Raw genomic sequence first — 25,212 nt, 5'->3', positions numbered from 1 at the left:
CTCCATAGACAAAAATTGGCAGTAGAAGGGCTGTACTGAAGACCTCAAGGACTTTCAATGTGGCACCATCATAGGATGCTTCCTTTTCAACAAGTCAGTTCATCAAATTTCTGCCCTGCTAGAACTGCCCCAGTCAACTGTAAGTGCTGTTATTGTGAAGTGGAAATGTCTAGGAGCAACAACAGCTCAGCCGTGAAGTGGTAGGCTGCCACTCAAGGTCACAGAACTGGACTGCCGAGTGCTGAAGCACGTCGCGTGTAAAAATCGTCTGTCCTCAGTTGCAACACTCACTACCGAGTTCCAAACTACCTCTGGAAGTAACGTCAGCACAACAACTGTTCGTTGGGAGCTTCATGAAATGGGTTTCCATGGCCGAGCAGTCGCACACAAGCCTAAGATCACTATGTGCAATGCCAAGCGTCGGCTGGAGTGGTGTAAAGCTCACTGCCATTAGACCCTGGAGCAGTGGAAATGCGTTCACTGGAGTGATGAATCACGCTTGACCATCTGGCAGTCTGACGGACGAATTTGGGTTTGGCGGATGCCAGGAGAACGCTACCTGCCCGAATGCATAGTGCCTACTGTAAAAATTTGCTGGAGGAGGCATAATGGTCTGGAGCTGTTTTTCATGTTTCAGGCTGGGCCCCTTAGTTCCAATGAAGGGAAATCTTAACGCTACAGCATACAATGACATTCTAGATGATTGTGTGCTTTCAAGTTTGTGGCAACAGTTTCGGGAAGGTCCTTTCCTGTTTCAGCATGATAATGCCCCCGTGCACAAAGCGAGGTCCACACAGAAATAGTTTGTCGAGATTGGTGTGGAAGAATGTGACTGGCCTGCACAGAGCCCTGACCTCAACCCCATCGAACACCTTTGAGATGAATTGGAACGCCGACTGTGAGCCAGGCTTAATCGCCCAGCATCAGTGCTTGACCTTACTAATGCTCTTGTGGCTGAATGGAAGCAAATCCCACGCAGCAATGTTCCAACATCTAGTGGAGAGCCTTCCCAGAAGAGTGGAGGCTGTTTCAGCAGCAAAAGGGGGACCAACTCCATCTTAACGCCCATGATTTTGGAATGAGATGTGTGATGTTCGGGAGCCCACATACTTTTGGTCATGTAGTGTTTGTTCACCCTGGTAGATGGTATAAACAAATCTTGTATAAGCGGCTAAAACCGTGACCTGGGACTTATGACTCACCCGGTGGACTGCATTCATATGGAATCTACTCAAAGAAATGAGACAAATCTGGGTTCCGGAGTTTTAAGCAGTTTTCATGCAATCGAGTGTAACCATTTATTGTATGGACAGTATTCTTCAAAATAATACTGCTGGCCAAACAATAAAATATCCCACAGTTGCTCACTTTTTTATGGTACTGTATTTAAAACCAGTTTCAAGCCTGGAGTGGTTATGCTCAGTAGGCCAAGATGGCAAAAACAGATGCGACTTTGGTTTAATATTGGACTCGACGCAAATAAGCTCAGTTGTTAGTAGAGTTTGGATGAAAAAAGTTTGTGTCTAATATTTTGAAGCTTAGTTTTATATTTTTGTGAATAAGATAGTTATATTGTCATCCAATTTCTAACTAGAATGACACTTTGTAGAGTGTATACCTCTGCCGGGCGCAACAGTTTACGTTTTGTATCCCACTGATAGGCCGGATATGGATCAGGACCTGAACCACAATCCAATCAGCTTGTTCTCGTCACCTACTCAACTCATCCACCAAGTTTCATCCGAATCCGTCCAACTTTTTTAAATATGATGGAATATTATTCTCAATGGAATACTGTTCTCTCCTATGGGCTGGTGCTCCTGCCTCACACCTGGCTCGGCTTCACGCTGTTGAATCCAAAGCTTTCAAAATCATTGGAATCTCCCGCGATGAAGCTATCTCTGAGGGCCTTTCACTCACTCACCGCAGGCAGGTAGGTGGTCTTTCTGTCTTCTACCGACTCCTCTCCGGCCTTGCTCCCCCAGCTCTCTCCGTGCTCTGTCCCCCAAATATTCCTACAGGTCGCACAAGATCTGCCAGCAACCCTCTGATGGTTAAACTGCCGAAATCTCGGCTCTCTGCTCACCTTCACTCTTTCATTCCTCTTTTCTCCCGCCTGTGGAACAAACTCCCACACTCCCTTCAATCCCTCTCCTCCCTCCAGGTCTTTAAAACAGCTGTTCACCACCATCTCTTATCTTCCCCCATCCATAACCTTGATCTTTTCTACCCCCACTAATTCACCCCAGATCCACCTTGTTTGAAATTCCAACTTATTTCCTGGAAATCCTGGCAGTGTCCATATGTTTATACCTCTCCCACCCCCCCCCCTTCACATGCCTCCCCCCCTTCACATGCCTCCCCCCTTCACATGCCTCCCCCCCAAAGCCCTCTCCCTCCCACAGATCTCTCGATGTCTCCATGTCTCTCGGTCCCTGCTCTCAAATGTTGTGTTTGTGTCCTTCCCCCTCTCTCCCCATCTTGTCTACCGCTCCCGATGTTATTTGTTTTATGTGTCTGTTTTGTCTTTCTGTGTGATTAATTTTCGCTCTTTCACGAGCCTCGATCTTGTATACAAAAAAAAAAAAAAAAAAAAAATCTTGCTGTATATCGGTTTTGGCCCTATCTCTCAATGATGCAGAATCACTTTTTAAAATTATATACAGAACTGGATACAGATCTTCACCAACATCTAATTATTTCGTCATTGTCACACACCAAACCTGTCCACAAAGTTTCGTCCAAATCTGTCCATAACTTTTCGAGATATCCTGCTCACAAGCAGATAAAAGAAAGAAGGATGATGAGAAGGATGAAAGAAGAAGTATGACTCCGACCTCAGGGAGGCGAAGAAAGAACTGCGCTCTGTCATCGGCAAGTGTAAACGGTCGTACAAGGACAAGATTGAAGAACAACTGCACATTGGTGGTGCTCGTAATGCTTGGAGGGGACTCAGGCATATGATGGGAATGAATGAGAGGCTCAAGGATGGTAGATTGCCCACTAATGTTCCAGATTCCAAATTTGTGGATGAATTGAGTGACTTTTACGTGAGATTTGATGTTCCAGGAAACCGAGTAAAATGTGAAGCTCTCTGTCAGGATCTAGATACTCGAGCGTGTCCCATGCCGGTAATTTGTGAACCTGATGTCGTGTGGTGTTTTAGGGCGTTGAGTAAAAGGAAGGATTGTGGTCCAGATGGCATTAAGTCTTGTATTCTGAAAGAGTTCTGTTTCGAACTTAGTAATGTCTTTACTCGATTGTTTCAGTTACTTTTAGTAAGTTACTTTTAGAACCATGATTGTCATGGGGCCCGCAAGGCTAACCCCCGCTCTAGCGGGGAAAATGGCCTTAAAACGATCATTCATTCATTTTTGTTTCAGTTACTTTTAGCTACTTGTACTGTTACTATTTGTTGGAAAAGTCCATCATTATTCCCGTGCCAAAAAAGGTTCACCCAAGGCAGCTCAATGATTATAGACCTGTTGCCCTTACCTCCATCTTGTGTAAATGTATGGAGAAATTGATGGTGAAGTTTATAACATCAGATGTAACTCCTAAATTGGATCCTTTACAATTTGCATACAAAACAAGATGAGGTGTTGAAGATGCCTGGCTCAGTTTACTTCATCTAATCACAAGTCACCTTGACTATGTTTGTGTGTTGTTTATTGATTTCTCATCAGCCTTTAACACTATGCAACCATTTACCCTTCTGAAAGTGTTGTGTGACCTGTACCTGAACCTCCATATCATACTCTGGGTGGAAAGTTTTTTACGAGACCGTCCTCAGCAGGTGAGGGTGGATGGTGGTTTATCAAAGTTATCAATCTTGAATACTGGTGCTCCACAAGGCTGTGTATTGTCACCTCTACTGTTCAGTTTGTATACCAATGGATGTGTGGCTCTTAAAGAAGTTTGTAACTTTATTAAGTACGCAGACGATATCGCCATTGTTGGCTGTCTTTCCGATCAATCATCCTTTGTATCGTACCTCGATGAGATTGACACATTGAACAAGTGGTATGGAGACTTTTATCTTACTCTGAATGTGTGCAAAACTAAAGAGATGATTTTGGACTTTCGAAAAGGTCACAATCATGAGCTTGTAACCATAAATGGTGATAAGGTGGAAATTGATAGCAAATTTAAATACCTGGGCACCATTATTGATAAGTTAACTTTTGATGGAAATATTGATGCTGTGTACAATAAATCAATGCAAAGATTGTATCTTCTCAGGAAGTTGAATTCATTTGGTGTTCGCTCACGTGTTTCACGAGAAAGACTTGGCTAAAGGTGGTGGAAGAAGAAATGCAGGCAAGGGGGTTAACAAGGCGAGATGCAGAAAATAGGGCAAAATGGAGAAGATTGTCATGGGGCCCGCAAGGCTAACCCCCGTTCTAGCAGGGAAAATGGCCTTAAAATGTCTGTTGTTCACGTGTGATGCGGATGTTGACCAATTCCTTACTGATCAATGTTTTGTTATTTAATTTGAATTCCTAGTACAGTTATCTTAATGTGTGGAATAAGTCAAGATTGAGAAAGGTCATTACACTGGCATTTAAAGTGTGTGGGCCTTCAACCAGTGGAGTCTCTGTACTTGCGAGCATTTAAAAGGAAGGTGGTGCAGGTGTGTACCGATGAAAGTCACTTCTTGAACGGACTTTTTGAAAAATTGTCATTGGGGAGACACTTTCGTGTAAGGAGGATGAAGAAGAACATTTTCAAAAAGTCATTTGTACCATGTGTAATTCAAATGCTAAATTCAAATTCCTAGCCATTTTGCTGTTTAGTCCATCTTCCATATTTTATATTATTTTATATTTATTTTATATTTTATATCTTTTTATTTCGTTTTCTTATTTCCTTTGTATTTTATGTTTCAATGATGGTTAACTTAGTGTCACCAAAGAATAATTTCCCTGAATATGGGGCATATAAGATTATTTTTTTAATCAAACGGGCAAAAACATAACCTCCACCTGCCTTCTGTGGCAGAGGAAATAAGAGCTATTTTGACTGTGAAATGCCAACAGATTTGTTTGAACATATTGCTTCACCCCTTAAAGGGGGACCCAAATGCTCAGACCACCTCGACATTAATCTATCCCTTGATCACGGTATGATTTAACTCAAATGGCGATGGGATTTGGGATTTGAACTAACTCAAATGGGATTTGAATTTCTACAAATATGGCGAGTTCAAATCTCGTCCTTGGTGGTTGTAGTAATACAAACCGAGATTGTTTCATGCTGCACCATTGGCTGAAAGATCCAAGGGTTGCCAGACATTAGACAAGGTTTGTCTGAAATACCCAAGTGTGGATCGGGCTTACCAAATATTTGTTTTTATGTACGGGACATTTTACAGGACATTGTTATGAAACAACAGAGAATGCTCGATGTTGTAGTTAAACACCCCGATTGAGAGAGGATGTCACCCTCATGATTAAGCAGAAGAAACAACCATCGCACAAATCTTACACGATCACTGCAGAGCTACCAGAATATGGACATTGGCAATTTGAGTGGTGAATCGAACACCTGTGTTGGTCTGCTGGCGACCAATCTCACCTCACTAGATATGCTGTCTAACATCACCGCCACCTTGCCCTACACATCTGAGGAACTCCAACACCCTAGCTAACAATACCCCACCCCATAATCTTTTCCCCGCCCCTCCCCCCCTCCCACCCCTTTCCCTCTCTACCATCCCCTCACAATCCCCCATCAACAATCACCCCCACAATACCCAACATCATCTCACACGGACATCCGGCCAATCTTGATACTTAAATTGATTTTCATTCTGAAAGAAAGGAGATGTAATGTAATGCTGTTTCTGATCCGTGTTTTGTGAAAAAGAATTTAATGCTCGCGACTCGAGCAGGATTGCATGAGATCTCGCGAGTGTACGCCACAGCGTAGGCCTGACAAATGAGGCAATTCGTTATCTTACACCACCCCACACCCATCCTCCATCCCCCATCAACCATCACCCACCCACCACCATCACAATACCCACCACCATCAATTGAATGGAAAAACAAACCTACCAATCTGTTGTGAACATTCGACCAGCGTTTTCATCTGCACTACGAACATATCACAGCCATCTTCACGAACACCATCTTCATCTGAATTTCTCGGACAAGGTTTGAAATGATACGGATCTACAATACCTCCGAAAGTGTTTCTATCACTAATTTTGTCTCCAATAGTTTCTTCATAATCCCACTTATCAGTGTCAAGATAATGAGAACTTTCAGAGTTGCTAATGACGGAGGAATCGGTATCAGAATCTGAGCTCGGAATACATTTTCTCTATGTAAATCCACTATTTGGTTCAAGGTGAGTGAATAGTGTGACACCACTGGCAAAATCGACACTCAAGGACTATTTCTAACACTTTCTGATTGGCAAAAAATATATATAAAAATACCCTTCAAATTAGACCATGATTAATGATTTTCAATGGTTTTCAGGAAAAAAAAAATTGCATTTGGGTTCCCCTTTAAGCTATTGACGTCCTTTATTCTTCATCTTCCTCTTCGTCTTCCTCTTATTATTCTTTTATATGCAACATTATGGCTGTGGGTAGCATATTTTGCTTGGGGTGTGGCTGTGCTGGCATTGCAGTGCCCCCTGTAGATTAGAGCAGGAGTTTGGCAAGGTGCCCGCGATAGCTCGCCTACTCCTCACTAAGGATACCGTGGGATCTTTAATGTCCACCAACTAATGCTGGAGGACAGGGCACCCAGTTTAACCTACCTGGTGGACAGCATGCACATTGATTCTTCACCCGGCCTGCGAAACACTTGACGTCCTTTAAGAAGACGCAATATTCCCCCACATCATCTGACTTCTGCTTTTATTTATCTATCTATCTTCTATATCTTATTATATATATATAAAATAAAGTTTTTGTTTGTTTGTTTGTTTGTTTGTCTGCACGCGCTAATCTCCTGAACGGTGAAAGATAGGAGGACACCTCTAAAACAAAAAATGTTGGGACGGGCCCCGGAAGGTTATAGGCTAGGTGGCGAGGCCGGCTGAGGCCGCATCGGCCGGGTTGGGCCCATTTCACAATTAAAAGCTGAGCTGAATTATAGTAGTCAATCTTCTATGGCCACGAGTAAAAGCTGAATTATAGTAGTAAATTCATTCAAAAAGAACCAAAAATGTTGGGACCGGCCCCGGGAAGGTTATAGGCTAGGTGGCGAGGCCGGTCGAGGCTGCTTCCGCCGAGCTGGGCCCATTTCGCAATTAAAAGCTGAGCTGAATTATCGTAGTCAATCTTCTATGGCCGTGAGTAAAAGCTGAATTATAGTAGTAAATTCATTCAAAAAGAACCCGGGCAACGCCGAGTGCATTCGGCTAGTTTTATATAAAATTGAGGTTCATGGAAGAGCGATGCAGCAGAGGAGAAAGAGGCAACACAGCAATCGTGGAGCAGATGGGAATGAACAACCAGGAAAAGACAAATGGGAGGAAATGTGACAAAAGCCCAGAATAACTCCCACAAGAACAAGTGGCCTAGACAAGGACACAAACCCGGCACAAGAATGCGCCAAGGCACTCGACAAGATGCGCAAACACATTACCTAAACAAATTAACACAAACTGTTTAGCAAGACTATTCCAGAACAGGTATGCTCGGCTTTCCAAGGCTGCCCCTCAGACCAGAGAAGATGGTGTCTCCCCACAAAGCAATTCAGAACTGGTTATAAAGGTCCGGTTAATCCCGGAAAACCACTGCTCTTGATCAATTCTTCATGTTTTGTTTTACTTTGTATTTGCCCTAAAATTTGTCTTTGGTGCTATTACAATGGCAAGTAGGTCTATTACCAAATGTGCGTTTTTTTGCTCCTTTTTGTGCATCTCCACTGGGATGTTGAGTGTGTATAATTGGATATGTTCAGTAGGTTGCAGATGGACACCTTATTACGTGTTTGTTTATTTGTTTGTCTTTTATTTTCCACTAGGTGTGATCCAAGCAGTCCTTATATCCATCCAGTGGGTTGGTGTCAAGGACATGGCCGAATGCTTTCCCTGCCTCAGAGTGAGTTTTGCTCCTCAATCGTTTTCATTTGGTCGATGCAGCTCCTCGAGTCGTAGATCAACGCAACTTACTTTTATCACTTATTCCCTGCATGATGTCTAACTCTTGGTTTATCTTTCAAATGGATATCTTCTTCTTCCTCTTATTTCATATTCAACACATGGCTGCTGTGGGTAGCGTCATTTGCTGAGGGCACAGCTGTGCTGCTGATGCAGTGCCCCCTGTAGGTTAAAGCAAGAATTTGGAATTAGGCCATGATGCCGGTGATTGCTCGCCTACCAAATGTGTATCACCAGACCTTATTCATATACTGTCTGGCATGTTGCAAACTCGTGAACTCTCACCCTATTTCTTGGTTGTATTGAATTGAGTTGTTTCCATTCGCACACAGCTTACCTCGAGTACAGAACCTTTACCTGGGATAGATATCTGGAAGAAACCGGATGTCAGGCTGCTCCAGCGCGTGCATTCAAGCAGGTAAAAGTGTCTAGCACCATGGGGAGGTCTTAAGGGGGCATTTAATTCTTACACTTCTGATTTTGTGTATACTACAGGGTGGCCTGAAAGTCATTTTACCACTTCCTAGTAAAGTTTTCGTTCTTAAACTCTCAATATACTGGCCTCATTGTGCAGGCAGTACTTACAAGAATTAATCAGTAATTGTATCTATGCTCTCGCATCATTCTCCTTGCACCACTGAATTTAGCCGCAAGTCCTCTGAGACACCTTGTGTAGCATTTGTGGAGTCACCTGTGTGAAGGAGGCCATGGATGCATCAATTCTTCCATCGTCCCATACCGATTTGTTGACACTTTCTCCTTGATAAAGCCCCACAAAGAGTCGTCCTAAGTCATTAGATCTGCACTACATGGTGGCCACAGTAGAGGAGCATTAGCGGAGAGGGTTTTTTCCAAAGTGTTTAGCGAAAGCTTTCCGCACTTGAGCAATTGTTTGGCCTGTGTGTGCCATTTCATGCACCCAAACACGAGCAACCAACCGCTCTTAGACACTTAACACCTTGTGTCCACCATGTCATCTATCTTCCTAAAGACTCCCGCATCAGTGAGTCAGTGTTGCCATATACCACAGCAGGGGAGGTTGGAGGGGAAGGGAAGGACAGAGGTACGTGACATTTAGCTGGGGTAAAGACAGTTTCAGGCCACCCGGTAGAGTACGTGCATTGGTAGATCTCGTTATTTAGAATGTTTATTTTGGAAACTATAGATAGTTATGTTGTGTAGGTCAACTCCTAGATGTACTAGGTTTAATAAGGTTGAATCTCTGTGATAGAATCATGTTTTGCTGTAGATTCTGTGTGCATTAATGTGTGTGCCTCACTTTTAAATTGTTTTTTTTATCATTGTCTCGATCAATTTGTCATTGCATTCCTATCCACTAATAATGCAGCTTTATTGTGCACTTGGCATTTGTCGTTTCTTGTCATATTTTCATGAAGGCGATTGAATCTATGATTTCAAATTGCTTCCTGTGCTTTCATACCTCAAATATATAATGACCACCATTTTGCTTTATGGCAAGTAAACATTGAATTGTTATATACTGCATATCAGCTTACTCGTTGGTCATATGGGCAACCATCTTGGATTACTACCCAAGCTGGGGTGCTGGATATTGAAGCACACTATCCCTTGGAAGGGATCTTGAGCTGGCTGCGTGTTTTGCAATCATCTTTCATTGGGGTGGTCCCTGTTTCGATTTACCATGACCACATGATCCCACCATTAGCTAAAGCATCTGTTTGGTGCCTACGACATCGGAATGATAGAGGCCAAATGTTTTTATACTTCTGAATTTCCTTGTATAGTTCCTTATATGTGGACGATTATTATAATTGATGAACTAGACACCATATGTGTTTGCATGTAATTTTATTTATTCCTCCAAACATTGCCGATTACAGAGACCAGCACATGGTTTCCAGCGGAGCATGCGACTTGAGGCAGTGGATAAGAGAAACCCGGCACTTATTCGGGCCGCTATGGTTTCTGGCGTGGAGGATCATCGCATCCAGGTGATCATAATATATACTGATGCATCTATCTGGCACACCCTTGTTTTCTCGCTGGTTCATACATAGATTTTTCAATGTCACCTCTGCCTGAACTTGCATGAGCCAAAAAGCCTCACATAAAGATAAGCATTGGAGTTCATTATATGGTCGAGCAAAATGGCTGTCATGCCTTGTCTCTTGAAAGATACATTTTGATGGCTGGAGTCACGAGTACGATTACTGGCTGGATGCAGACAGCCCAGACTTCCACCCTGTCGGCTGGTGTGAGAAAACTGGACACCCCCTGCAGCCTCCTGCGAGTACGTATCGCAAAGCAAAATGGTGTTCCAGACTGTATGGGGCTAACTTTATGGTGCGAGCGGTCGAGCGGGAAGCATTCCACTTGCTGAAGAGGAGAGTAAAGTCAGAAACCCACCAAAACAAACAACAACTGGAAATGGCTGCAGTAAAGGCTTGGCAAAGCATCTCAAAGGAAAATACCAAGAGTTTGATGATGTCATTGGGTCACATGCTCAATGCACTTATTGCATGCAAGGGACGTGCAACCAAATACTAATTATTATACCGCTATAATTAGCGTCCGTTGGACTTAGTCCAAAATGGCGGCTTATGGATTTTCTCGTCCGTGCAGCCGCAACCATATCTTGGAGATGTATGGACCGATTTTGTTAATACTTGGCACAAAGACAAAACACGATGGTGTACATAAGCACATCATTTTGTTTCGTGATGCGATCAAAGATGACCGACTGGTGGCCATTGTAGTTGTAAAAAAAACCCCAATGTTGAACACATCTTCAATATTTCTCAGACATGCATTTGCATATGTTGTTCAACTTTGCACACAGATAATGAATGATGGCTTACATATGCACTTCATTTCTTTTTGAGAACGGGTCCAAGATGGCCAACTGGTGACGTTTTTGTTACTTAAATGTGTCCCCAACCATTTATTGAACATGCATTGTCCAATTTTGTTAAAACTTGGCAAAAGCACAGCAGATACGTGCACTTCACTTTATTTTGCGATCTGATCTGTACAGCGTGACTACAAGCCGTGGTCCATTCCCAAGGTACATCCTTTTTGAGGAGGTAGCGTAGTGGGGCTGGAGTAGAGGCAAACTGTGGCAGGAAGCGGAGGTAATTTGTGGCCATACCCAGGAAGGATGTCAGTTGAGATACTGACTGTGGTTCCGGAAGGGTATGGATGGCGTCAACATGTGATAAGATAGGAGTGATTCCTTGCCCTGAAAGCTTGTACCCCACAATCTCTATCTCTGGAACCCCGAGGAGGCATTTTGCAGCGTTGAGTGTGACGTGATGGGCAGAGAGCTGACGAAGAACCTGTTGTAGTTGAGCATCATGTTGAGGCTGGGTGGCACCAAGCCCCACAATATCATCCAAGTAGATTGACACCCCAGGTGTGCCGGCTAGGAGAAGAGACATTATTTTCTGAAAACAGCTAGGAGCCGAGCAAAGGCCGAAAGCCATGCGCTTGTAATGGAAAACCCCCAAGTGCATGATAAAGGCTGTGAGGTCTCTGCTGGCTGGTACCAGGGGCACTTGTAAGTAACCTTGCTTTAAATCCAGTTTGCTGAAAACAGTGGAGCCATGGAAATGTGTGGTGAGTTCTTCTGCGATGGGCAGGGGATATTGATGCCTTTGCTGACTGCCCCGGAGGTCTACACACAGTCGCAGCTCCCCAGATTTTGTTCGTGCAATGACCACTTTTGAAATCGAAGGGGACACATTGATGGATTTGATTACATCAGCGTCACAGAGGTGGTTTAGTTCGGCCGTGACCTGGTTCCGGAGGGACAGAGGCACCCTCCACAGGGGTTGAATGACCGATGCAACAGCAGAGTTAACTGTTGGCTGGTGTACAAAGTCGGAGATGCACCTCAGGCCTGTAAACAATGCGGGAAACATGTGTTTCCAGGTGGTCGTGACCTGTAGGATGTCTGCGCCGTAGGAATCAGCCAGCCGAAAGTGAAGACTGTGGAATAAGTCCAGCCCCATCAGATTGGCACCCATTGTGGTGATGTAGAAAACTGAAGGAACAGCAGTGTGGTTTTTGTACCGCACTGGTAGGCTGACCATTCCCAGCACAGTAACGTTGGTATTGCCATAACCTGACAGAGCCACTGAATTTTGTTTCAGAGGAATGTGTGAAAAAAAATTTGTCATAAGTTGCCTTATTCAGAATCGAAACTTTGGCGCCTCTATCAACCAGAAGCGGAAATAAAATGTCATTCACATAACATCCACGGGTTTTGAATGAATTAACTGGCTGGGTCACCGAGATGATTGCGACTCGTGATGAAGTTTTGTGATTTGTGATTTTGTGATTTTGAAATTTTGTGATTTTCGTGATTTGTCTGCAGCCTCCTCACTCTCTGCAGACCTGGACAAAATCACAGACTGGGCAAACAAGTGGAACATGTCTTTCAATCCTGACAAATCTCACACTCTTACGATGTCTCTCCGAAAAGACCGACTGGACAACCCTCCCATCCACTTTCTAAATAATCCTCTCCAAGAAGTTCTGTCACTCAAGCTTTTGGGTCTCTCTATCTGCCATGATCTTTCCTGGGAAAACCACATTTCAAATCTGGCCTCCAAAGCCAGTCGCCGACTGGGCATCCTCCGTCGTGTGAAGTCCTTCCTTGGCACACCTGAGCTCCTCACCACATACAAGGCTTTCATCCCCAGCTCAATGGAATACTGCTCTCCCCTCTGGGCTGGTGCTCCTGCCTCACACCTAGCTCGTCTTCACGCTGTTGAAACCAAAGCGTTCAGAATCATTGGAATCTCCCGCGATGAAGCTAAGCCTTTCACTCACTCACCACAGGCAGGTTGGTGGTCTTTCCGTCTTCTACCGACTCCTCTCTGGCCTTGCCCCCCCAGCTCTCTCTGGGCTCTGTCCCCCAAATATTCCTACAGGTCGCACAAGATCTGCCTGCAACCCTCTTATGGTTAAACTGCCAAAATCAAGACTCTGCTCACCTTCACTCCTTCATTCCTCTTTTCTCCCACCTCTGGAACAAACTCCCTCAGTCTCTTCAATCCCACTCCACCCTCCAGGTCTTTAAAACAGCTGTTCACCACCATCTCTTATCTTCCCCCTTCCAAAAGCTTGATCTTTTCTACCCCCGCTAATTTCACCCCAAATCCACTTTTTTGAAATACCAACTTCTGTCCTGGAAGTCCTTGGTGTCCTTGTGTTTTATACTTCTTCCCCCCCCCCCCCTTTCCCACGCCTCCCCCCCCCCAAGCCCTCTCCCTCCCACACATCTCCCTGCTCTCAAATGTTGTGTTTGTGTGCTTCCCCTTCTCTCCCCATCTTGTCTTCCGCTCCCTCTTTTTATATATTTTGCTTGTCTGGTTGATTTGTTTGTGAAATAAATGTTAGCTCTTTCACGAGCCTCGATTAAGTATACAAAAAAAAAGAAAAAAAAAAGAAGTTGCTGTGTCTGATGCGGTAGCCGATAGGGTGGGTGAAGAGCGACACTACCGGGCAAAGTGGTGCAGTTATTGGCAATTCCGACAGTGTTGGCCATTTGCATGGCACTCCGGGGACCGGGCTTTATGTTTGAATGATGCACAGTTAGTGCAACACCGGGAGGTATCTTGTACTTTTTGTACAGGCACTTGTGCTGTAGTGTCCAAAGATGGTGCTGTGGAGGTGTCTGCCAGTGTACACGCCGCTGCTAAAGCTGCTTCAATTTGCTTTGCGATATCCACTGCTTTCCCCAATAAACAATACAATGATAAATCATCAGATTCTAACAACAGGCATTCCCTCAGCTGCACACAAGACGTTTTGTCAATGAGCTGATCCCTTAATAACTCGTCCTGCAGTGCAACGGTGCAGGTGGAGGTGGAGGTAACGAAATATCTGCCATCTTCGTCGCCAAATGTTGTATCCAGCACTCAGGCGAAACTTACTTTCTTGTAACATCAATGGTTTAATCAGTAACTTGCAACACGGCACAGCATGCCCATTAGGCCACAAAAACCCCCAAGTCCTCTCAGCTCCTTTCACTCTGCAAAAACCAACCGTCACTTCCGTTTCCCATGACGTCACTGCCGTTTTCCCAACATATGAATTATAACGGCGTGAATTCCCAACATGAATTACATGTGAATTACAACATGTGAATTACAAACATAACACATGGTCCGATTTTGTTCAAACTTGGCACAAAAGCAATACACGAGTATACATATGCAGAAGATTTTGTTTTGTAATCCGACCAAAGATGGGTGACTGACGGCCTTTAACTCCATACAGCAAAATTACTAAAACCACGGTGGGGGCTATGACATTTTATGCCTTTTTCTTCTTGTTTACTGTAAGTTAATCTGTTCCAATACTTTTGCTTGCCTAAAATGGGGAGACTGAACATAAAAAAGTGCTATTGCTTTACAATGGTAAAACATATATGCATATAAATACCAAGAAATAAAAGATGACCTTCTGTACTTTTGCCCCATATTCATCTTTTGATCTCCAATCAAAATTTATTGGGTATATAGTAATAATAACAAAATTGACTTCACTCTTGAACATAAAAAAGTGCTATTGCTTTACAATGGTAAAACATATATGCATATAAATACCAAGAAATAAAAGATGACCTTCTGTACTTTTGCCCCATATTCATCTTTTGATCTCCAATCAAAATTTATTGGGTATATAGTAATAATAACAAAATTGACTTCACTCTTCCAATATTTGTAGAGGTCGGTGTGTGTGTGTGTGTGTGTGTGTGTGTGTGTGTGTGTGTGTGTGTGTGTGTGTGTGTGTGTGTGTGTGTGTGTGTGTGTGTGTGTGTGTGTGTGTGTGTGTGTGTGTGTGTGTGCGTGCGTGCGTGCGTACACACACACACATATATACACAAAGAATTAAGTTAAGCACCCCTACACAACGAATTAAGGTAAGCACCCCCTAATATATATTCTTTGTGTATATGTATACATTGGAATATATTCTAAGGTATGTGAGATCAAATAATGATTGGTATGACATTAGCAATTATCCATTGATGAAATGCAGATGAGTGCACTCGTAGGGTTGAGTTGGGTTGAGTAGTGATCCGATCACGTGGGTCCTACACACGTTATTGACGCAAAGATCGCTAGAGGTCTTCTCAGAACAATGACTGTACGTTAGAAAACATAAACGTCATCCACACTGTCCGTGATGGACCTATAGCTCCATACTTAAATTGAGGTGAAAATATGCCTAAAATTCCCAAAAAATTTCACCTTAAATTATTCAGAATAAAATATTGAAAACGGCATGATTGTTATGTTTTTATGTGACCATAATATCACTTCTCCAGAAAATATAGCAATATCATGGGTATATTACACTGTTTTGACGACAACAAACTTGTAATGTGCGAGGTTGTAAAAAAACGGGGGGGGTGCTTAACTTAATTCTTTGTGTATATATGTTTATATATATATGTTTATATACATACACGTACCGTATATACATATATATGTATAAAATATTATAGCTCCCGATACTGTACTGTCAGTTTGTGCAACAATAATGCCATGACGTCAATGGTCTTACAAACATGTGATGTGAAGGTGTTGCAAACAGCAGCACTTGTGTTCACACCAGTGATGCTTAAATAGACAATCTCTTGTGTATTTAAGCAAAAATGAGTGAAACATGCATGTAGTGCTAGTTACATGCATCGCTTATTTAAACTTAATGTTTAATTATCTGCTTCAACCGCGTTACTTGAGTTCAAACTACACCACCAGGCAAATCTCACTGGCCGTGGTCTCTGTATCCAATGGATACTGGTATACAGGCTGAGATCGCTTTCCAGGCTGAATACCCCAGTAAGACCCTTGTGCTTCCTCTTTTCTCAGACCTCATGGATTTTGTGATGGTCGGGGTTGGATCTGGTTGTCCTACGCCTGGATGCACAGGTGTTGGACATATAAAAGGTGCAAAGTACACTGGACACCACAGGTAAGTGCATCAGCTGTCTGGACACTTGAGTGTTGTCGATTTTGATTTCCTTCTTGGGGTGCATATATGTCATAATGTGTGAAGTATATGCAAATAATCTCAAATGAAAATACGCATGACATGTATATAATGTTATTTAAAAAAAATAACCACCTTTAGAGGCCATTTTTCTCCGCAAAGCGGGGGTTGGCCTTTTTCGGGAACCGTGGTTGTTGTTGTTTTTTGGTCCCCTTTTTGAAGCAATGTTTTACGGCCGGATGCCCTTCCTGACGCCAACCCTTTTTGCCGCCTTTAACGACAAACAGGGAATTACCAGTGAACTGGTACTCAATTAGCCGACCTCGGAAGGATGACAGGCTGAGTCAACCCCCCTGGCGTTAATTCAGCGATTGACCGGGATTCGAACCCAGGATCCTGGGATCCTAAGCCGGCACCCCAGCCGCTAGCCCAACACCAGGGTTATAATGTTGTATATAACATGTATATAATGTTGTCAGATGCAAATTGAATACAGTATTTACTCATCTACGAAAAATATGTGACATCTACGCTATAATATTTACTCATCCATGCTACAATATGCAAATCATAAATGAATACTTTTAGATCACATATTAATGAGATTATTTGACCATCACATATCAATAAGTGTTGTTCAAAAAATCCCTTCTGGTTTCGGGTACCTTCACACGTGACATTGGTTCGAGAGTTCCTTCCTTCCTCCCTACTAGTTTCCCGGTCAAGTTATGTTGCGTTTTACTGTTTTTCGGTTGGATGTGTCATAAGGATGAATCGATTTGATTTTGATGAACATCCGGATTTGGATCCAGATACAAGTATTTTTACCTGATTTATCACCATAAATAGATAGGGCCAAACCGTCATAAAGCACGACATCTCAAAACGTTATGGATGGATTCGGACAAAACTTGATTGATACGTTGAGTGTGTCTGACGAGGAAGAATTGATTCAATTTTGGTGAAGATTTATACTGAGTGGTTTGCCATTGTCTTCCCAGCGTTGTTTGTCTGTGCTCTATCCTTTTAAATACTGAGAATGAAGCAAGGGAGCAGCACGTACAATTTTTTTTCTTTGGTATGACTCAGTTGGGGTGCATACTGTCGACCTTCCCGATGCAGAGTGGGCACTCTAACCATTACACCACCCAGTCTGGTACTGGCTCAGACAGGGAGAGGACGCTCCAGCCATTACACCACCCAGTCTGGACTCTGGTATTGATCGTAGAGGTGGAGAGGATGCTCTACCCATTACATCACCCAGTCTGGTATCGATCGCAGATGTGGACAGGATGCTCTAACCATTACACCACCTAGTCTGGACTCTAGTAGGCCTATTGATCGTAGATGTGGAGAGGATGTTCTAACCATTACACCACCCAGTCTGGTACCAGCTCAGATGCGGAGAGGACGCTCCAACCATTACACCACCCACCAACCATTACACCACCCACTCTGGTACCGCCTCAGACGCGGAGAGGTCGCTCGAACCATTACACCACCCAGTCTGATATCAGCTCAGATGCGGAGAGGATGCTCCAACCATTACACCACCCAGTCTGGTACCAGCTCAGACGCGGGGAGGACGCTCCAACCATTACATCACCCAGTCTGGTACCGCCTCAGACGCGGAGAGGACGCTCTCACCATTACACCACCCAGTCTGGTACCAGCTCAGATGCGGGGAGGACGCTCCAACCATTAGTATTACACCACCCAGTCTGGTATCGGTCGCAAATGTGGAGAGGAGGCTCTAACCATTACACCACCCAGTCTGATACCGCCTCAGACGCGGAGAGGACGCTCTCACCATTACACCACCCAGTCTGGTACCAGCTCAGACGCGGGGAGGACGCTCCAACCATTACATCACCCAGTCTGGTACCGCCTCAGACCCGGAGAGGACGCTCTCACCATTACACGACCCAGTCTGGTACCAGCTCAGATGCGGGGAGGACGCTCCAACCATTACATCACCCAGTCTGTTGCCAGCTCAGACGCGGAGGGGACGCTCTAACCATTACACCACCCAGTCTGGTACCGCCTCAGACACGGAGAGGGCGCTCTAACCATTACACTGTGGCGGACACAAAAGCCCACTGGCGTGGTGACATCATTCCACGCACCAAGTGGGCGGTGGCCACGCCCGAGGGGTAGGCGTGGCCTCATGATATACACCGGGCGACCAGCCCGGAGGAGTTCAGTGTTACAGTGTAGTCTTACAATAAAGACGTTTATATGTTACCGCTTGTCCGCTTCCTCCTTGCTCACAAGCAGCGCGCGTAACGCCGCGCTTTACTGGTGACCCTCGACGTTGGATCTGCCGGAGCGATCCTTCCACACGCGACGCCATCGCCATGGCCGCCTTCGTCAAACTTCCGGAATTTTGGGAGGCTCAGGCCGAAGTCTGGTTCGTCCAGGCCGAAGCCCAATATTCAGCTTCGGCACCTCACCGGCGATGACACGCGCTACTGCCACGTCGTCGCCTCCCTCGGGCCCGGCACGGCCGCTCAAGTTGTGTCCGTCCTTCGCCACCCACCGGACGGCCACAAGTACGAGGCACTCAAGCGGCTACTCCTAGCCACGTTCAGCCTCACGGACGACGCACGGGCCGACCGCCTCCTGGATCTCCCCGAGCTCGGTGAGACGCGCCCGTCGGTCCGAATGGACCATATGCTGTCACTGTTGGGCGACGAAGCCCCCGGTTCGCTATTCCGGGCGCTTTTCCGTCGCCAACTTCCAGCGCAGGTTCGCCTCGCGTTGGCCGGGACCGGGCTAACGGAACCCCGAGCATTGGCGGCCGAGGCGGACAAGTACTTCGCCGCTTCGGACACGCGGGCGAGCGTTGGCGTGGCCGTCACGGCCTTCGACGCTGATGTTCCACAGCATCATCTTCTACAGCACGTTGAAGTTCAGCAGCATGCTGATACGCACCTCGCGAACGCCGCCACGCTCCGCCCACCGCCGCGGCGAAAACCGCCACCGCGGGGAAACCCGTCGACTCCACCGGCCTGGCGGAGCCAGCCGCGCTCCTCCAGCTCCACCACCTGGTGCTGGTTCCACGCCAAGTTCGGCCACGAAGCTCGGCGGTGTCATCCGCCGTGCTCCTTCAACGGGTCGGGAAATGCCCGGGCCGGCGCTCAATTGTGGCGATGAGCGCCGGCCGTTCGAGCAGCCTGCTGTTCATAACGGACACCTTCTCCGGGCGCCGTTACCTGTGCGACACGGGAGCGCAGGTGAGTGTCATTCCCGCCGGCACGTCAGACAAGCACGCCGCGGGTGGGGGCCCCGCGCTGCTTGCCGCGAACGGGACGCCCATCCGTACGTACGGAAAACGCTGCCTCTCTCTGTGGTTTGGAGGGCAGGTTTTCCGATGGACGTTCGTCACCGCCGACGTGCCCATGGCACTGCTTGGCGCGGACTTCCTGTGCGCTAATGGGCTCCTGGTCGACGTCAAGCGCAGACGGCTTGTCCAGGCCGACACGTTCAGCTCGCTCGCGTGTGCGTTGCCCAGCTCAACGAGCGGCTTGCCAAGCGGCTTGCCGAACGATTCGGTTCCGGCCACGTTGGTCTGTACGCTTCCGGCAGCGGACGCATTCACCCGCCTCCTCGCCGGCTTCCCGGCCCTCACGCGGCCCACCTTCTCGGCGGGGGCCGTCAAGCACGGGGTGGCCCATCACATCCCCACCGTCGGGCCACCGGTCTACGCCCGGGCACGCCGCCTCGAGCCGACGAAGCTGGCGGTGGCAAAAGCGGAGTTCGCTACCCTGGAGCGACTCGGCATCGTTCGGCGCTCAGAGAGCGCTTGGGCGTCGCCGCTGCACATCGTGCCGAAGCCCGGCGGGGGATGGCGACCGTGCGGGGACTATCGCCGTCTCAATGACGCCACGACTCCCGACCGCTACCCCGTCCCCCACATTCAGGACTTTTCCGCCCGTTTGGCGGGCAGGTCCTTCTTCTCGAAGGTGGACCTCATACGCGGCTACCATCAGGTCCCCGTCAGGCCGGAGGACGTCCCGAAGACGGCGGTCATCACGCCATTCGGACTCTTCGAGTTCCTGCGCATGCCCTTCGGTCTGAAGAATGCGGCTCAGGCGTTCCAGCGACTGATGGACAGCGTCCTGCGCGACTTGGATTTTGTCTACGTCTACCTGGACGATATCCTCGTCGCCAGCGCGTCCCGCGAAGAGCACCTACGCCACCTCCGCACGCTCTTCGAACGCCTGGGCCAGCATGGCCTGATTGTGAACCCCGCAAAGTGCCGGTTCGGCGCCGCCACAATCGATTTTCTGGGGCACCGTGTCACCAGGCACGGCGCCGTCCCCCTGCCTGCCAAGGTGGAGGCGGTGAAGGGGTTTCCGCGCCCCCGCACGATCAGAGGGCTGCAGGAGTTCCTGGGCATGGTGAACTTTTACCATCGGTTCCTGCCCCGTATCGCCCAGCTCCTGCGCCCCCTGCACGAAGCTCTCCGAGGTAAGCCGGGCAAAGGCGACGTTACCTGGACCGAGCAGATGGACACGGCGTTCACGGGCGCGAAGCTCGCCTTGGCTAACGCCACCATGCTCGCGCACCCGGCGCCCGATGCACCGATCGCCCTCACCACCGATGCCTCGGACTACGCGGTGGGCGCGGTGCACGAGCAATGGGTGCGTGGAGCTTGGCAACCGCTGGCGTTCTTTAGCCGGCAGCTTCGCCCGCCCGAACGCCGTTACAGTACCTTCGACCGCGAGTTGCTCGGACTTCACTTGGCGGTCAGGCACTTCCGCCATCTGCTCGAGGGCCGGGCGTTCACTGCCTTCGTCGACCACAAGCCGCTGATCTTCGCGATGGGCAAGGTCACCGAGCCGTGGTCGGCCCGGCAGCAGCGTCACCTCTCGGCCGTGTCCGAGTACACGACGGACATCCAGCACGTCGCGGGGAAGGACAACCCGGTGGCGGATTGCCTTTCCTGGGCCGTCGCCCACGCAGTCCACCTCGGCATCGACTATGCCCGGATGGCAGCGGACCAGGCCGCTGACCCCGACGTCCAGGCCTTGCGGACCGCCGTCACGGGCCTCCGCGTCACCGAGGTGCCGTTCGACGGCGCGGGCGCGGCCCTCTTGTGCGACGTCTCCCTCGGGCGTCCTCGCCCCATTGTGCCCGCGGGCTGGCAGCGCCAGGTGTTTGACGCCATCCACGGCCTGTCCCACCCGGGCGCGAGGGCCTCCCAAAGGCTGATCGCCGACAAGTTCGTCTGCCTTGGCCTCCGGAAGGCCGTCCGCGGCTGGGCCAGGACGTGCCTCGCGTGCCAGCGCGCCAAGGTGCACCGGCACACCCAGGCCCCGTTGGCCCCGTTCACGGTGCCGGAACGCCGGTTTGACCACGTCCACGTGGACCTGGTGGGACCTCTGCCCCCCTCGCGGGGTTTCACCTACGTCCTCACCATGGTGGACCGCACCACCCGGTGGCCGGAGGCCGTGCCCTTGGCGTCGACAACGGCGGCCGATGTCGCGCAGGCTTTCATCGCCACCTGGGTCGCCCGGTTCGGCGCCCCCTCAGACATCTCATCCGACCGCGGCCCCCAGTTCACCTCGGAGCTCTGGGGGGCGGTTGCGCAGGGGCTCGGGGTCCGGCTGCACCGAACCACGGCCTACCACCCCCAGGCTAACGGCCTGTGTGAGCGATTTCACCGCTCATTGAAGGCCGCGCTCCGGGCCACCCTCCGCGACGGCGGCTGGGTCGACAGGCTCCCCTGGGTCCTGCTGGGCCTCCGGACGGCGCCCAAGGAGGACCTGCGCGCATCCGCGGCGGAGTTGGTCTTCGGGCAACCGCTGCGGGTGCCGGGCGAGTTCCTCCCCGACTCCACGGCACCATGGTCCGCGGCACAGCAGCGCTCCGCTCTGCAAGAGACCGCCCAGAGGTTCGCCCCGGTGCCAACGGCATGCCACGGGCACCCACCGACGCACGTCGCCCCGGAGCTTCACACGGCGGAGTACGTCTTCGTCCGCCACGATGCCCATCGGACACCACTGCGGCCCCCGTACGACGGGCCTTTCCGCGTGCTGGAGACCGGGGCGAAGCACTTCACCCTGGACATCGGCGGTACTCCTGACCGCGTTTCGGTAGACCGCCTCAAGCCGGCCCACCTCGATGTGGACCATCCACCGCCAGTGGCCCGACCCCCACGTCGGGGCCGCCCTCCTGCGGGCGGACCCCCAGCCCCGCCGCCACGGCGCCCCCCGGTCCTGCACCCATCCCAGGGGCAGCCAGGGGCATCCCACCTGGTATCCCTGCACCCCGGACGCCGCCGATCGCCAGGGGGCGCTTCGGCCGGGTCATTCGTCTGCCCCGCAAACTGGCCCTCCAGGTGCGCGGGAATTCTGGGGGGGCGCATGTGGCGGACACAAAAGCCCACTGGCGTGGTGACATCATTCCACGCACCAAGTGGGCGGTGGCCACGCCCGAGGGGTAGGCGTGGCCTCATGATATACACCGGGCGACCAGCCCGGAGGAGTTCAGTGTTACAGTGTAGTCTTACAATAAAGACGTTTATATGTTACCGCTTGTCCGCTTCCTCCTTGCTCACAAGCAGCGCGCGTAACGCCGCGCTTTAACACCACCCAGTCTGGTACCAGCTCAGATGCGGGGAGGACGCTCCAACCATTACATCACCCAGTCTGTTGCCAGCTCAGACGCGGAGGGGACGCTCCAACCATTACACCACCCAGTCTGGTACCGCCTCAGACACGGAGAGGGCGCTCTAACCATTACACCACCCAGTCTGGTACCAGCTCAGATGCGGAGAGGACGCTCTAACCATCACACCACCCAGTCTGGTACCAGCTCAGACGCGGAGAGGACGCTCCAACCATTACATCACCCAGTCTGGTACCGCCTCAGACACGGAGAGGGTGCTCTAACCATCACACCACCCAGTCTGGTACCAGCTCAGACGCGGAGAGGATGCTCCAACCATCACACCACCCAGTCTGGTACCAGCTCAGACGCGGAGAGGACGCTCCAACCATTACATCACCCAGTCTGTTGCCAGCTCGGACGCGGAGAGGACTCTCCAACCATTACACCACCCAGTCTGGTACCGGCTCAGATGCGGAGAGGATGCTCTAACCATTACACCACCCATTCTGCACTCTGGTATTGATCACAGAGATCTTTAAGACATCTGTTGGTGTGTTTTGTGTGAAAACTGTGTAAGGCTTGGAAAGGTGATTGAATTTACCGATTCACAATGGAACCGATGATCGTTGTGTACAGGTTTGAGCTTACGAAGGGAAGCAAATTGTGTGATCGATGGTTGCGTTAGACAGGTGGTTGTTCTGTACTGGTTATTTTACACACATTTGTGGGGGAAATTTAGATGGTCGTTATGAACAGGCGATTGTTCAGTAAAGGTGATAATTAAGGCAGGTTTGACTATTTATTATGATGAAAAGATGAACTGCTTAGATTTCGACATCAAAGGTCAAAGGTCATGTCAGGTAAAAATGTGATACTTGAGAACAGCTGAAGAGATTGAAATCAAACTTGGTACAAGTATGTATATTGATGTAATAATGTGGGTGGAGGCATATCGGTCGATGTCGCCATGTCGAAGAGTGTCGTTCTAATTTGTTTCATGCATTTTAAAATGCCATACTCTCCTTAATACCCCATCAGGAACAACCCATGCATTATTTTTCTTCATCACAATCTCTTCCACTTCTCCTTTTTAACAATGCGTATTTCACAAAACATTTAAATTCCTAAACGTTTAGTTTATCCACCCTCCTCTCGTACCTGCAGCTCCATTTTCTGCTGTTCCTTCAATTGAAGACTTTTTTTCACCCATCCCTGATGTCTCTCCCCATATGTCCAGTATGGGAATCCTGAGAAATCAATTTTGCTCAGGTTTGTGTGCACACAAAATTCAATTCCCCTTCACGTACATTAATAGTCAAAACCCCTCCATGTCAGGACCGACCCCTTCTCCCTTTCAGCTTCCCCTCATCTTGCTCCCTCTCAGCTTCCCCCTGCCCCTAACCCTTTAAGTTTCCCCCCTGTCCATTTTGGTAATTTGTGTGGTTATTATAGCAGTAATGCATACAAATGAGGTACCAAATAAAATCTGAGCTTCCGCTGGTTTTTTCTGAAATCAGTATTATCATGTTACAGAAATATTTTATGTGGGTTATTGTACTACATATGCCCGCACCCCAAGTACATATCTGGTGCGTCAAAAAATGATCAAATTTCAACATTTACTTTTGTTTGAAGTGCATAGGTGAGAAATTATTCATCCAAGTCAAATATTAAAAATTAACTGTGTCTTTCTACCTTACATTTGATACCACAACTATGCTTTTATCACATAAACTGACAAAGTTATGGCAAGTTCAAAAATGCCACTCGTTCATAGAAGAAAGCAAAGCAGCGAGCAATACATTCATGGGATTCAATACATCAACAACTCATGTACCAATTCAATATTTTATGCTTCTGTGATGTAACATATGTTCATAAAGATTACAGACATGAAGGGTGAAACTAGCCTGACAGAATGTATGCACATCAACAAATGAACAAGCTACCACCAGGCAATATACACTGGGTAATGTATTCAATATAATGAATGGGCACAGAGTCCATTCAATTTTTTTTTCACCCCTTTTTTTTTTTTTTTGTATACAAGATCGAGGCTCGTGAAAGGGCTAACATTAATCACACAAAAAGTCAAACCGACACATAAAACACAAAATAAGGACAGCGGTAGACAAGATGGGGAGAGAGGGGGAAGGACACAAACACAACATTTGAGAGCAGGGACTTCCAGAGAACTCTGGGAGGGAGAGGGCTTGGGGGGAGGTGGGAGAGGTATAAAACATATGGACACTGCAAGGACTTCCAGGAAAGAAGTTGGAATTTCAAAAAGTGGATCTGGGGTGAATTAGCGGGGCAGAAAAGATCAAGGTTTTCGATGGGGGAAGATAAGAGGTGCTGGTGAACAGCTGTTTTAAAGACCTGGAGGGAGGAGTGGAATTAAAGGGAGTGGGGGAGTTTGTTCCAGAGGTGGGAGAAAAGGGGAATGAAAGAGTGAAGGTGAGCAGAGAGCCTAGATTTTGG

At 48.1% G+C, this 25,212-nt stretch overlaps 1 protein-coding gene across 19 annotated transcripts in view; it reads left to right on the top strand.

The window, feature by feature from the left end:
• The window catches only part of L3MBTL3 (L3MBTL histone methyl-lysine binding protein 3), a 207,592-nt gene that overhangs the window by 83,074 nt on the left and 99,306 nt on the right, over window positions 1-25,212 (top strand). For all 19 annotated transcript variants that reach the window (XM_078773371.1, XM_078773368.1, XM_068108064.2 and 16 more), the window contains 5 exons: window positions 7,989-8,065; window positions 8,457-8,542; window positions 9,987-10,097; window positions 10,282-10,396; window positions 15,993-16,095. In XM_078773371.1, the coding sequence (XP_078629497.1) occupies window positions 7,989-8,065; window positions 8,457-8,542; window positions 9,987-10,097; window positions 10,282-10,396; window positions 15,993-16,095 (492 nt within the window). The remainder of the gene's footprint in view (window positions 1-7,988; window positions 8,066-8,456; window positions 8,543-9,986; window positions 10,098-10,281; window positions 10,397-15,992; window positions 16,096-25,212) is intronic.

Source organism: Myxine glutinosa, chromosome 2, assembly GCF_964187855.1.
Source record: "Myxine glutinosa chromosome 2, kmMyxGlut1.1, whole genome shotgun sequence".
Classification (NCBI taxonomy): domain Eukaryota; kingdom Metazoa; phylum Chordata; class Myxini; order Myxiniformes; family Myxinidae; genus Myxine; species Myxine glutinosa.
This window is presented reverse-complemented; position numbering and strand designations above follow the sequence as displayed.